General features: G+C 54.8%; 1 protein-coding gene across 16 annotated transcripts in view; it reads right to left on the bottom strand.

Annotated features, from left to right (window-relative positions):
• SORBS1 (sorbin and SH3 domain containing 1) overlaps positions 1-14,436 on the bottom strand; it is an 87,374-nt gene that overhangs the window by 57,251 nt on the left and 15,687 nt on the right. For 14 of the 16 annotated variants that reach the window (XM_044420201.1, XM_044420197.1, XM_044420206.1 and 11 more), the window contains exons 4-8: positions 13,657-13,779; positions 9,916-10,028; positions 6,587-7,309; positions 3,098-3,242; positions 548-577 (exon numbers count right to left, since the gene is read on the bottom strand). In XM_044420201.1, coding sequence (XP_044276136.1) covers positions 548-577; positions 3,098-3,242; positions 6,587-7,309; positions 9,916-10,028; positions 13,657-13,779 — 1,134 coding nt within the window. The remainder of the gene's footprint in view (positions 1-547; positions 578-3,097; positions 3,243-6,586; positions 7,310-9,915; positions 10,029-13,656; positions 13,780-14,436) is intronic. The other 2 variants (XM_044420199.1, XM_044420213.1) reach the window with 2 other exon arrangements.

The raw sequence follows: 14,436 nt of genomic DNA, 5'->3' as shown, positions 1-14,436 counted from the left end.
TAGAAAACCCTTCCACCGTATTCCTTAAATATCAGGCTGGTGCCTCTGGGAAGGTACTCCAGGACACACAGCTTCGCCCTTTAAGAGCCCTTCTCAGGAATTGTCTTGCATTAATGTGGGGCAGCCTGTACGGATGCACACGGATGTCAATCGCTAGCAGGCCTGGCTATCGAGAACAGCCACGAGGGCATTTCTAATGGCTGGACACAAAGCCACTCATGATATCATTATAAGGATCGACTGCTGGGATTCCAGACTGCCTTTTCTCTCCAATATGTTGAAGGCAGCCTCAAAGAATCTGTCTGCCCCTTCCAGACTTAAGAGAGCCTGGAAGCTTTCAGAGTCACTGAATTGAATGTGGTCGAATGGGTGGTACAGAAATTAATCAAACGGATTAATAATCGCTTCTCTGCCCCGTCAGCTGCAGCTCTGCACTGGTGGATCCGCTGGAGGTGCTCTGCTAGGCGACGAAGCAGCGGCTTCCTTGGCCGAATCAGCGCTAGGGGCAACAGCAGCGAGCGGGGTGGGGGCATGCCAGGCGTCCTACCTGTGAGGCTACTAAGCCTTTTTTGCTGTTCTGCGAGAGAAGAAAAGACAAGAGACAATAAATAGCCGAAGGTCCCCAACTCGCATCGCGATCGTGACTGGCTCAGAAAGCACGTGCTGCGCAGAAGGGCAGGCGGGGATCTCACGGAGCCCCCGCCAAAGAAGCCGCTCTAGCCCGGCCCCCTTTCTGCACAGCAGCGCCGAGCAACAATCCTCAAGTCGTGAGCAGGTGGTGCTGCAGCGTGGGAGAAGTTACAATGCACACCGGAATTCCCAGTGAATGCAGGAGACACTGTGCGCACCCTCAGGCAAGCTCGGGAGGTTTCTGAGCAGGAAGCTTCTTGTCAGCATCGCTATCATACTCCCAATTAGTCCCAGTGCTTCAGAGCCAGTGGGGTGGATCCGGGGTCAGTTCTTAGGCGGGAGCCATTGGAACGAGTGGGGTTTAGACTAGACTACACAGCTCTACCAAGCAGGGCAACGTTACTATCCCCATATTGCAGAAGGGGTGTGGGGTGAAGGCCCCTAGGGGGAATGACTTGCTTAAGGCCACTTAAGGTGCATCCTGGGCATGCGCAGACAGAAAAGTCCTGTAACCCTCGGTATTCGCCAAAGCCATGGAATGGGCTTCCCCGGGAGGCGGCTGAGGCCCCCTCGGTGCTGGTGTTCAAGGACAGGCTGCACATGCACATGGTGGGCACGTGGTGAGCGGAGCCGGCTGGAGCCGGGGGTCAGACCAGATGGCCCGGGAGGCCCCTCCCGACTCGTGCTGTTTCTGTTTCTATGATTCCCTGCCAGCAGAACTGGATTACAGCGGGTGAGTTAGTGGGCAGCTGCCTGGTTCCAGTCAGGGCGCTGGGCAGGAAGGTTTCTTCCAAGGCTCGCAGTAGCTGGCAGAGAACCTGTGTCCTTGGTGTTCGGACAGGTGCAGTGCCTCCAGCTTCTGCCTCAGCCTTGCTGCACGGCCCAGGGCTGACGGGCAGGCCCAGAGAAGTCTGCCGCAGGCACCAGAAGAGAAGTGCCAAGGGGGGACCTCTCCCTGCAGCTGCAGCGCCTGCGAGCAGGGGAGGCCCCCCGGGGACCCCAGCACAGACTGCCTGAGGGGCAGAGGTGCCAGGAGGGAGCAGACGCAGCTGCCTGCATGGTCCTCCTCAGCCAGTTCGTGTCCGGGCGTGACTTGCATGCCTACTCCACACCACACAGGGAGCACTGATGGCGTGTCCCCAGGGCACCGCTCCCCCTCTGGTGTACAAGGGGCACCCTAGCGAGGGATCTGCTGAGGCCAACCAACGCGCAGGAAGCGTGGGACAGAGCAAAGGCATCTCTGGGCAGATCCAGCCCATGCCAGCTCCACTTGGAGGGGGAGTCAGCCCGGAACACAGGGAGGTCTCAAAACCTGTGAAATGGGATTCGGAGGGAGGGATTCGGAAGGATGGAAGGGTCCACGCAGTGTAAGTGTGCCCTGGCAGAGACACGGATGTGGTACCCAACAGCCCTGCCCAGTTTGGACACTTTCAGTTGGACTTCCAAACTCAGAGGACTACGGGCACCCAGGCAGGTGTGGGAAAGTGGCAGAGGCAAGAACCGCCTTGGCACTTCTGCCCTGCTGCGCACGCCAGCACCGTTTCGGCCACCTGTAAAACTCCTGCCGCGACTTGCTCAAGGAGCAGCTGAGCAGCCGCCAGGATTCCTCACCTCTCACCCAAGCTTCACTCCCCCCTTCCCTGCCCCCATGCTGCCCACCTGGCGCTGATCGCAAAGCTGCACCTGGAGAGCTGCAGCCCCAACGGACAGAACCGTGTGGAGGGCGAGGGGAGGGCGCTGCAGGGTTGGAGGCAGCCCTGACCTTGCGGAGTGGCCCGGAGGCGGGAGCTGGGACTCCGACCTACCCCAGGCAGCTTCTAGCAGCCACCAGTTTGTTCCCTCCCTCCATGCACAAGCCACTAAGGGAAGAACTAGACTTTGGCTGGTGATTTTGCAGAGAAGGGGCGACCTCTTGGTTTGCAGATGGAGGAGGCCAACCGCAAACCCTTCCGCACAACTTTCAGTCTCCTTCCTTCTAGCTGGGGACAATTTCTCAGAATAATCCACTATATTTCCCCATCCAGTAACAAAACAAACTCTGCCGTTCTCCCTCAAGCTCATTATTTAGTTGGGTTAACGTATGAATGCTGCTTATATGCCAGTCACATTTGTGCAACTTGAGTCTAATGTCAAAATAATAGTTTCTGTTTTGTTTTCCCAGCAACAAGTCGAGTGGTTTTGCCTAAATATAGATAAACTGACGTAGGAAGTTTGCACGGATGCCTCTTCCCGTGGTGACCTTTCCATGGTACCGGCTGTGCACTCCCGGTAGTGCCTGCGTGTCAAAACATCCAGCAGCCCCAGGGGACCGCAGAGGAACCTGGGCTTTGAAGGAACTCCTTCTGCCCCTGCAAGCGGAAATCAGTGATGGCTGGATTGCTACAAGGCACTTACCTGGCCAGGTGGCCCGGTCCTAGCAGAAAGGTTAAGCTGGAAGAGGAAAGGCTTCTACAGGCACCCTCCTTACCTCTGTTGTGCTGCAAGAGGACAATGGTGGGGTTGACGATGGTGGTGGAGGGGTAAGCGGAGGGCCTGCCGGCCGTGCTCAGGGGGTCACAGCATTCCGTGCTGCGGCCTGGCCCGGGGGCTTCCTGGAGCAGCGGGCAGGGGTCCTGAAACAAAGAGACCGTGTGCCGTCAGGGCCAGGGACGCTCCGCAGGGAGGAGCGAACCGGGGAAGTGGCGGCGGCGGCTGCTGCTGCAGCAGGAGCAGGGGAAGCCGGCCTGACCTGCTCGTTCTCACTGTGGGCGGCCCAGCAAAGCGTAAGCGCTGAAGTTCTCTCTCGGTGGTGGACTTTGCTCAGGCCAGCACTGCCAAGGAATGAGTTTCTGAAATGCGCAACATGCGCTTGCACGGTGGAAGGAGAGCTCTTCTGGACACAGAGCGAGGAAGGAAGGAAGGAAGGAAGGAAGGAAGGAAGGAAGGAAGGAAGGAAGGAAGGAAGGAAGGAAGGAAGGAAGGAAGGAAGGAAGGATTCGAGTCTGCTGCGTGTGTAAACATGTCGGTACACACACACTTTATGGGGGGCGGGGAGTCCTTTGGAGCAGAATTCCTGGATGACCCTTGACGGCTTCTTATGTGATGAGCGAGATATCAAGAAAGGAAGGGTAGCGCCCTGATTTGCGAGGTGCCTGGCACTGGGCCTCAGTAATCAGGTCTCTGCGAGGAGCAGGGAGCCAAACTCTCAGGGGGGGGGGGCTCTTTTTGTCATGCCCACTGCTAATTAAGGGTTTCAGCTTGGCTCTGAGCCATGGGTCCTCAAATTAAGGCCCGTGGGCCGCATCCGTTTAACGGGCCCGCCCCACAGGTTTTGCACTTGCCGATGCACGCATGGGTGCATGGTTTGCTCACGAGGTCATTTTGGACTCGATCTCCTTGTGAGCAAGCCGGTGCCTCACCACTGCCCCCCCCCGTCCCCATCTCGCCTTGCATGCGCGCGATTGCACGCACCGCCCACCCCCGCAGGCACCTGACAACTGGCCCCCTTTAGCAAAAGCTCGAGGACCCCTGCTCTGCGTTTTCAGGTTGATGGCCCGTTGAGGAAAATGGTTCAAGTTACACAGCGACCGAGAGTCGAGCGCACACCTGAGAGCCACTTGGCGCGGGGCTGAGGCACGGCCAATTTCCGGTTCAGGCGCCCTGTCTCAACGGGTTGTGCTTGTCTCGTGCTTCCCCACACACAGACTTGTCACCGCAGGGGCCAGGAAGACGGGACGACCGGATCGTGATCCGAATGCCCGCTTCTCCTCTTCCGTGTTCTCCTGGTGGCTGAGTTTGTCTGGCACAGAGCCAACCCAAGTCAGCCATCGGCTGGGTTTCGCTACCCACGCTCAAGCCCCCGAGGACCCACGGCTCGTTGGTGGCTGGCTGGGGGCGGCTGGCCACGAGGCCCGAGCCCAGTGATGCCACGGCGGCTTGTCCCAAGCGGCCCCCTTGCGAGAGTGGGAAAACCCCGACTGCGCCTTGCCGCCTCCTCAGTGCCGCCTCTCACCTCCCTCCACAGTCACGGAACTGCACTTAGGCATGTCCTGGAGGCATCTGCCCTACTTTCTGAACTACATCTCACTGAAATATGCAATTGTGCTCGTAATTTTGATCACTATTTGGGAAGCGCACAGATGCATCTGTTCATTACTACCTACCCTGTAAATTACCTTCTCTGTTTCAGGGCTTCCCTTGACAGCTCACCCTGCAAGCCGTCAAGGGAAATGCCAAAGTGGAACAGATAATCTACAAGGAAACTGATACGGTGAATGAAGTACCGCTCACTGTACACACAGGAAAGGTGAGTCTATCCACTTGCACACTTGTGAAAGGCTGGACGGGACCAGCGGGGGTGGGGCAGAAATTATGCCGTGTCTACCTAGCTCCAAAGCAATGGGAAAAGTAAACCAAGACGTGATTGGTTGGAAAAGGGGTGTAATAAATAATTCCCACTTGCCATCACATCCTCCCCCATCGAGACCGCGATCAGTTCCTGCCTTCAGCACTTCCCTCGGCCCCAGCTTCCAAAGCGCGATGGAGTTACTGGGAGAGCAATTATAGTTACTGAGGGGCGTGGGTGTACTTAGTATGGGATTGTGCGCACTTAGGGAAAAATTGAGGGTTTTTTCTCTTCTGTCCAACTGTGTACTTGTGAAAGATGGAAAAAATGAATCCATTTTTGCGGTAAGTACACCCACACACCTTTGATCATTGCACCCTACAACTTCATGGCTCCATCCCATTAAGACACAACTTCTAAAGTCTGAAATCAAGGGCGGTATTAAAGGGGGCAAAGGAACATATGGGGAAGGTCTTGTATTCAAGGCATAAGACAAACACCAAGAGGATGAAACAGCGGTGATATGGATCTGCACCGCCGAAGAACGGGAAAACAGACAAGTGAGTTTGTGCAATGGTGCCCTTGCAAAGAGCAGAAGAGTAAAACTTAAAAATAAGAGCAAAGCTATTTGCAAACTATTTGCATACACAGGTGGGGGGAACCGTTGTGCTGAAATGGAACAGTGACCCGAGTGGGAAAGGACGATTGAAAAGTGCATCCCTTCAGGAGCAAAACCGTAAGAGGAGTCTGCCACAAAGACCCCTGGGATATGTGCCAGCAGAGGTAGGAGGAGCAGGGGGCAAGGCTGCAAACCCACTGGGCCCAACTGCCTCCTGGGAGGGGCGCTGCCTGCCAAGCTGACCTCCAGCCTCAGCGGCTTTTGTGCCCTGCGTGGCTTCATGCGACCTGCGCACTGACCCGTGTGGTGCGGTGGGTCGCTGGGCGTGGCTGGCAGGGAGCAGCCGACCCACGACGCTCCCTGGGGGCCCTCCGGCTGGGGGCCCTGCCTCAACCGAGCCTGGCTGTGCTGCCGCGAGGGTCATGTGTGGCGGGGTGGGAGGGGAGATCCCGGGAGGAAGGAATGGCCGTACTGGAGTCCCAGCACAGCCAGTTCCTTGTTGGCCTCTGTGGGGCTGAGCAGGGGGAGAGGTGAGCACGCGCCCCCAGAACGCAACCACCCGACCGACACCTGTCTGTGGATGCGCTGGAGTGGCGCAGCTACGACCCGCGCTTGCCTGGAGACGCAGCGTGGAGGGAGGCACCCGTGGCATGGCAAGGGTGGGGGCACGCAGTGTCCAGGACAGAGGAGGCACCTCGCGAGAAGGGAGGCCGCGCTCAGCAGCAGAGGCCGTGTTGCATTGCTTGGCTCTCAACTGCCATCACCCCCAGGGGCCCCCAGGCCAAGCTCATCAGAAGGCAAGCACACTATCACGGCGCTCCCCCCCCCCCGCCCCACACGCAACCCAAGCATGCAGCCAACTTGGAGGGGAGGCGAGAGGGGGCCGCGCTGCACAAGGCAGCCCCCTCGGAAACATGAGGCGGAGGAAAACAAAAGCACCACACGGCAGCCGAGGAACCGCAGAAGCATCCCCCAGCAAGGAAGGGGGGGGGGTTACGAAGAAGACCCAGTACCCGGCTGTGTCCCTCTGCCTGGCTCGGCGGCGGCTGCTCCGGCTGTGGAAGGCACGCTGGCGTCCTCATCTTCTCCACACTGCCGGCCGGGCGAGGGGGCTCTGGCTGAGGAGGCGTCCCAGAGGGAAGGCACTGGCCATCGGCAACAGACGCTCCACCGAGGACAATATTAAAGAATGGCCTGGGAGGGGGAGGGGGAGGCTTGGCAGGGCCAGTGGCGGAGGAAGCCCGGGGGGCGGCTGGTGTCACGGTGACCTCAGCTCTGAAACAGGTGCCTTTGCTCTGGCCCCCCGCGTGGGCGGCGGAGCCCTTCGGTGCGGCTGAGCAAGTGCTGTTAGATAAACGAGCCACATATAGACTGCTGACCTTTTTCCCTGCTCCAGTTTCATGCTTGGGTTTCAACCCGGCGCTGAGGCTCGGCTGGGCCCCGGCCAGCCCCGGCGTGCCAAGGGCCTCGGAGGATGTGTCCGATGAGGAGGAGCGACTCCCTGCGAGTGGCGGCCCGGCATGCGCCCGGCCCCCGGGGGTCGTGCCCGAGGGTTTGTGTGGGACGGTGCCGAAGGGTGTGGGCAAGGAGGTGAAGCACCGCCGGCCGGCAGTGCTGGGGGGCACGCGCTGTGCACGGGGCGTGGGTGCTTGCGGGGACGCGTGGCCAGTGGCTGGAGCAGGCCCGGGGAAGGTCACTGGGGTGCTGGTGTGAGGGTGCCATGCAAAGCTCCCCTCCTGGGGAGGAATGGTGTGGGGGAGGCCCTCCCCGTGAAGGAACGAAACAAAGACACCAGCAACACGAGGAGGAAAAAAAGGAGATGCGAAATGAGTTGGTGATTAGAGCAGGGCGAAGAGCGAGAAAATAAAATGCCATGGAGCACCTGAAGGTCCAGCACACGGCACACAATCCGAGAGAGCCCCACCCGTCGGTATCCCTCTGCTGTGCAGGCAGACAACTTCCAGCAATCGCACTGAAGCCGAGGGTAAATTTTGTGCATTTTGGGAACTATGGTTTACACAGCGTAGGGAACGCCCAAGAATATTACAAGCGCTCGATGGCACATTGGTGCAAATTTGAACTGCAGCTCCTCCCAGGAAATGTGGAAAGTTCAGGTTTTTACTCAGTATTGCCTAACTGAATCTGCAGTATCAACATCAATTCCGCAGAGGACCAGTGCAGAAGGGTTATCCAGGTCTCTGTTAAAGAGAGGCATCCCTTAAAAGAACGTGCTAATATAAAGGCAAATGATCAAAATAGAACATCCCCAGGAAATACGGTTCTACATCCTAAATTTGGGGGAAATTTGCGACTGTTGGAAGAGCACGCCAATGGAACCAGCTGCCAAGGGAGACGGTGCGACCTCCCACGCTGGAGCACAGCAGGCACGTGGGGAACCTGCTTCAGCGGCAGGCGTCTCCTAGGTTCCCTGGGCTCGGCTCCCCGGACTCTGGTCCGCTTCCGACAGCCCTGAGCCCCATCTGGTGCCGAGCGTTTGTGCCGCTGCCTGCCAGGGACCGAGTCCGCGTGAGCACAGCGCGAGCAGCACCGCTTTCCCGGACACGAGGCCTGCAGGCTCTGTGGGGCACATGGCGGGGAGGGAGGCTGCTGGGCCGTGCCGGAGGAGCGCCAGCAGCACTTGAAATGCTCGCGGACGTCTCCCTGGCATGGCTCGCCTCCTAGCTGGGGCCAAGCATGATTCCCTGGGGTCATCGCGGCCCGACTGGAGGGATCTCAGATAGCTGGAGATCCGGCTGCCTAGGGTTCTTCGACTCGGAATCCTGCATGGAGCAGGGGCTGGACAACTCTGCGGTTCGACGGTCCTCAGCCCCCACAGCTCGTCGAAGCTGCTGTGCCTGTGGCAACGAGTCAAAGGAGAGGGGCCGCCCCTCCACCTTCGGCCCTGACTTTTCCCACCGCTGGCATGTGGTCCCAACACATCACCCAGGACGGAACGTGGCCCATGACAGAAGAAGTTGCCCAGTTACTTCATTTTACCTTGTGCTATTCTCACTCCACTCAGTATCTGACATTTCTCAAAAGGCGCCATTTTGAGACATCCAGTATATCACAACAAACCTAGTCAAAACATAGGCCGTCCACTGAGGTGGTCCACCAGAACACTTGTGGGAAATTCAGAAGCCACAGCAGGGGCTGTAATGAACTGAAGAGCCTGTTGCTGCTCGATTGGGAAGTGGCTGCCAAGCCCACCTGGTGAACCTGGTCAAGCTTTTCTGAAGCGACTTGATTTCAGTGACTGAGGAACTATCAGTTGACCCCAAACTTAAGTTGCTTGAATACCACGTACAAGGTGTGTGCAAAGGCATTTTAGCTTGTAAAAAGAGTTACACCCATCATGATAAGAGGAATGGCGGTGGAAAACTTACAAGGGTGAAAATAACTCATAGTAAAAAGGCACAAGCCGATCCATTGTCTGCATTTCGTAAACCCTGGGAATTTTCTTTTGTTCTCTTGCCATGACAGGGTATGTGTGGCCCTTCATGTGCTGTCAGAACGCAACTCCTGTTGTCACTCACCATTCGCAATGCGTGCAAGTTACCTGCCTCACCAATTGTGAATAAAATTGTTCACAAACTGGAAGGTTTTCAATGGGCTGCTTAATTCAATTCTCTGCACAAACGGCCAACATGACAAAACACGCAAGATTTCCTGCCCTTTAAAAGGAAATTAATGACAGCCATTTGCAGGGGTGTGTGGAGGGGGTGCATTTGGATCAGGAATGCCACCTGGGCACCAGCTCCAAACATTTCTTTTTCTTTTTAGATTGACTAGCTTTGTACAGTTACATATAAAAGCACCAAATTTACACCACTTGTGACACAGAGTGATTAGCTTTTGGACGAGATGCTTGCAGCTTCATTCTGAAATTTCCATGTAGAATGACCAGAGCCTGGGAGGTTTGGGGAAATAGCAAGGCAAAGGAGCATAAGGGAGAGCAAGAGTGAGGCAGGAGCTACAGGGAAGAGAAAGAAGAAGCGGGTAAGCAAGAAGGAGTGAAGAGAATGATTGTAAAGCTGCAAGAAAACCCCACCAAAGACAGTGAGGAGAGAAAGCAAATGACATCGGGATTCGTATCACAGGTTGGAGCAGACTTCTGTCAAAAATGAAAATAGCTATTGCAGTCCCACACCCCTTCAGAATTGCAAACTTGTGAAAACAAAAACCCAGCCTGCTCTTCTGGATGTAGAAACCGCTTTCCTTTAACAGAGGCAAGCCACATTCCTGGGACATTTACACCTCGCACGTCCGAGAGACAGCTGAGAAAGCACCACAGCTCTCTTCACTTTTCCGTAGCACACACAAGTTTGAGGCGGGTACTTACATGGGACTTGCCCTCAGGAAGGTTTGGATGCACCCTCCGGTAGCCTTTGGCAGCCAAAGCACAGGACTGGGCATCCCTATGAGCGTCAATACTAGGGGACAACTTCCAGTCATCTGCAAAACAGAGAATTTCGGATCACTGGGGCCCACAGTTCGGTTTTCCATTTGCTCAAGTGACCAACAGGTATATCAAAACCATACAAGGATGCATTGCTTAAATACCTGCTCCTGATTTCCCTGACTTCTCCTCTACAGCATTTGTTGGCAAGCATTAGAGGGAAGGAAAAGAGGGATGGGGAGAAAAGGACTATTAACTGTTACATCAGGAGAAGGCATGAACAAATCAGATCGACTCCAATTTGTGCGCGGAATGCTTTCGGCAGCGGCCACCTAATTTCCATAGAAACATGATACTCTCACAGTTCCTGACCTTTGCAAACACAGCATGATTCTTCCAGAGGGATGAAGGAACAATTGTGCATTGACATTTTACGCTAGAGTCAGAAAGGCAGCCGGAGTCTGTACGGGACCCAAAGGCCACTCCTGGCTCCGAATGCAAGATCCCAGCATTTAAACCGGGAGTGGAAAATACGGTTGTCCTTTATTAACCCTGCCAGAAGAGACGGGAGACGGAGGGACAAACAAACAACTGGATTTAGAAATGCCGATGCGACATGTGCCATCTTTATGGAGCCGAGCCGCAAGGTGAAACGGCGTATCTACTGTTTACGTGCCGGCTCTGCTTGCATTGCTCTGGGTTCCTAAGAATGGAAACCGCAAACAGATGATCTTTCTGAGGGCTGGGAACACGCTGTTCTGCCACAGCATAGCAGAGTTCTTTTTCCAGATTTCAAACAAGCTTGTAACTACTGCTGCTCTTTCCCAAAACGTTTCTAAACCTGGACTTGCTCCCCCCCCACCACCTTTTTTTCCACCTTCCTGTTGATCTATTTGCAAAGACAACCTTCTGGCCCAGCCAGGTGCTTTTCAAGCCATGACTGGGGGAAGAGGTTCCGCGTGCCTTTTTCATGGTGGGACTTGGAAATGTAAGGTGATGTCAGAAGAAAAGTGGTGAATTAGCAGTAGGGCAGTGAAGAACCAGATAGGAGAGGAGAGGAGAGGAGAGGAGAGGAGAGGAGAGGAGAGGAGAGGAGAGCCTCAGTGGGATGTTGCGAGGATAATGCAGCCACTGTTTTAAATTACAGGATACATAATTATGCACAAGAACTTAAGAAGAGTCCTGTGATTAAACCAAAGCTTTGTTAGTCCAGCATCTTGTTTCCCTGCCCAGGAAGACCACAAGTAAGACATAATGGCAACACTCTTCCCCCACTGCACAGGGAGGCTCCGTGCGCATCCCCAGGCAGGTATCAGCAAGAGGTGTCGCTCAGTGCAATTAAGCCTGGAGAGACATCCCATTTCTGCACAAGAGAGAGCACGAAGCCAGCCTGCTTCTGGCCCTCTGATTCCCCTGGTGCCCCCGGGAAGCGGCGTAGTCCTCCTTCCACACTCCTGAGCAGAGCAACAGTAGGCCAGCTCCCTCTCAGAAGCCGAACGGGCAGCCAGCTGAAGCGATCAGCACTCCCCGGCCCACCACCATAGGGCAGGGAGAGGGAAAGCCGGGCAGATGCTTCCGAAGTGCTCCTCGGGTACTCTGGGGGTGGCTAGCATGGGTTCTGGCTTGTTAGCCACTTGGCAATAATAGCAAAGGATTAATTATTGACCCACAGTGAGTCATCCCATGCAGCTGAGACGACACGACAGCCATCATGGGCCAAACAAACCCACTACAAGCCAAGGCTCATCAGCATGGCGTATTAACCAACCATAAGCCGCCATGGCAAACCTGCTCCAGGTCCTCACCACAGCTTATTGTCCATCTGAACCCAGTCAAGGGAACAAAACTTTTGGGTAGAGTTAATATTTGCTTCAGACAGCCAAACAAAGGGCAGGGTGACCTGTTACTAAATCCATCAGGTATCTTTAAAAGATACCTTGGCGTGGGTGAAGGACATTCTGTGTCCAAGCAAATTTACTTCCCTATAATTAGTCACAGTGGTAACATGTAAAACGGGGGTCTCAGTTGATGCTCTCTGGTCCAGGAGAGTAAAATATAGGGAGATGCAGTCCTTTAGATATCACAGCCAGTAGCTTAGCACCAGTGCCTTGAACTGGGCCCAGAAATGTTCCCACAATTGCTGGAATTTTAATGCTAAACAATACTGAAACAACAGAATATTAAAACTAAAATACAGTATGAAAATACCCCAAAGAATCATACACAGTTAAAAAGATCAGTCAGCACGAAATCCAAGGTTCATAAAAAGCATCCTCTAGAAGGAATCTGCTCATGAAGTGTGCGCACTATGCAGGCTCTCGAGCAGAGATGTGTAAGGATGTTGCTTTTGATCACAGAGCATGAAATCTACCCTGTTCAAAGCTCTGACCATGAACACAAATACGAGCATGTGTCTGCTGAAAAAAGCTGCAAACTGTCAAACTTGCACTTGAGTTCATCCCATTCCCAACTCCCAGAACAATCTACATAAATTTTCTGATTATGTGCACCAAATCAGCACCACTTTTGTCTATGGAGGAAAGCTGCAAAAGTTAGGAAATTGGCACTAATATGGATAAGCTTGCACAAATCTCTACTGTGATCACTATTTTCCCATTTGTGCACAATGTGCATTGATTGCAAGTGGGAATCGAGCGCCAGGCGAGTGCAAGGCTGTGCACGGAGGATCCTCGAACCGGGCCCCTTCACCCATCGCTAACTTTGAGACACTTCAAACCATTTCCCCAAGGAAGTTGATCTGAGGTGAAGTGACTGCCTCCAACAGTGTCAGCACAGGGAGAAGCGAATCACGAGCAGATAAAAAACCTGCCCGGCCTTCCACGTCAGAGCGCTCCGTGTTCCAAAGGGAGAGGCACGCGGTCCCTGTGGATGGCAGCCTGTGGAGCAACCCACCGGGCGCTTGCAACAATTAATGCGTAGGGAAAGGCCTGCCTTCTCCATCATTTTTTTGAACGCTGCCTGGCTCATCCGGCCAAGGATAACGCTGTTCTAGGCCACCCGTTCCTCTCTATTTCTGAGTCTCTTTACGCGGGGGTCTCGTTTCTAGGGTTCACTTCAGGAGGGGAGGAGCTCTCCCCCTGTGGAAGGCAATAGGTGCCGGCTTGATGACAAGCGGCCCAGCGAGCCAGCCAGCCAGCCTCCTCCTGGGCCCTCGGGAGCCCCTCCGCCCCTTCCTTCGCCTCCCGCTCCAGCTTTGCTGCTCCGTGCACCGCGGCCCTCCTCCCACTGCCATCTTCCTCGTGGCTCGAGCAAGACAGCGCCAGCGCCAGCGCACTTCATTAGTGGAGGGCTGTTGCTCCAGAGAGCACCAGCGCAACCCGGCTGGTTTGGGGAATCTGACTCATCCAAGAAGCTCTGAATCTATGAGTTCCTCAGGAATCTTGCCCAAAGTAGGTAGACGGCTACAGAAAACAGAGGAGGAACTTCCCGATGCACCCACAAGAAGAGCTGAGGACTGAGCGGAAACCCCAACTCGCGCCGGGGAGGGCATGGCAGCAGCAGGGCTCCCACCAAGCAAAGCTTAGCCGTGGAAGCTTCACCAACAGGCTCCATGCCTCCACAGAACATTTGCTCTGATTTGCTTCCATCCGGTTCCCAAACGCCAGAATCAGTCAATCGTCTGACCTTCCCCTGTGTAGCAAATGAGTTAAACTCTGGACTTACTTTCAGAGAGCTGGATTTCCTGTGGGCGACTTGCATGGCTGACACTCAGATTCCCTTCGTAAGGCGGAGATGCCCAGAGAGTCACAGCCCCCTTTCCAGTACAGATTTTAGCAGGATCCAAGCCTGAGGAGGACATGCAAAATTTGCAGAAGATATGTTGGAGCATGAAAGAATTGTAAATCATGTTATTTACACAGAGTTGGATGATCACTTAAATTTAATCTAATCACATTTATGCGAGAAATTAGCTTCGGAATCCAAGATTTCAGAAGCCAGCAGTGATTAATTCATTGATTGATCAATCAATCGACTTGACGGACTTTGCAGTCCCTTCCAGCTCTTCTATTGTCAGATTCTGTAAATTCTTCCTTTTTACGCAGGGTCCCAAGCTGTCCAGCAACCTTAAATGCTCTGCTATACAGAGCTGATCAGGAACGGTCTGCTCAGCTGCTGTCGCTGATGGACTTGCCTGGGACGTCCTGGCTGGCAACACCTGTGCGAAGGAGGCACTGTGCGATGCGCACCGACCATGCCTTGGCACCGGCCTTCTGCTACACAGACGCCCCTCAGAGCCATGCCTTGGCGTTGACCCAGCAGCCATCCCGTTTGACAAGAAGCACATCTGTCCTCGCGGGATCCGCCTCCCTCCTCCTGATCATTGCCTGAAGGGTTCCTAAAGAGCCAGGAGCTGCAAAGGTGCTGCGAACCTCTGGTGTGATGTGGGCTCTAGAAAAAGCTGCTCACTGCTTAACCATCCATCGGGATCCAAAATGTGCACTG

Source organism: Varanus komodoensis, unplaced genomic scaffold, assembly GCF_004798865.1.
Source record: "Varanus komodoensis strain SLA01 unplaced genomic scaffold, ASM479886v1 scaffold11, whole genome shotgun sequence".
In the NCBI taxonomy this organism is placed as follows: Eukaryota; Metazoa; Chordata; class Lepidosauria; order Squamata; family Varanidae; genus Varanus; species Varanus komodoensis.
The sequence above is the reverse complement of the archived record's forward strand: the minus strand, read 5'-3'. Positions and strand labels throughout refer to the sequence as shown.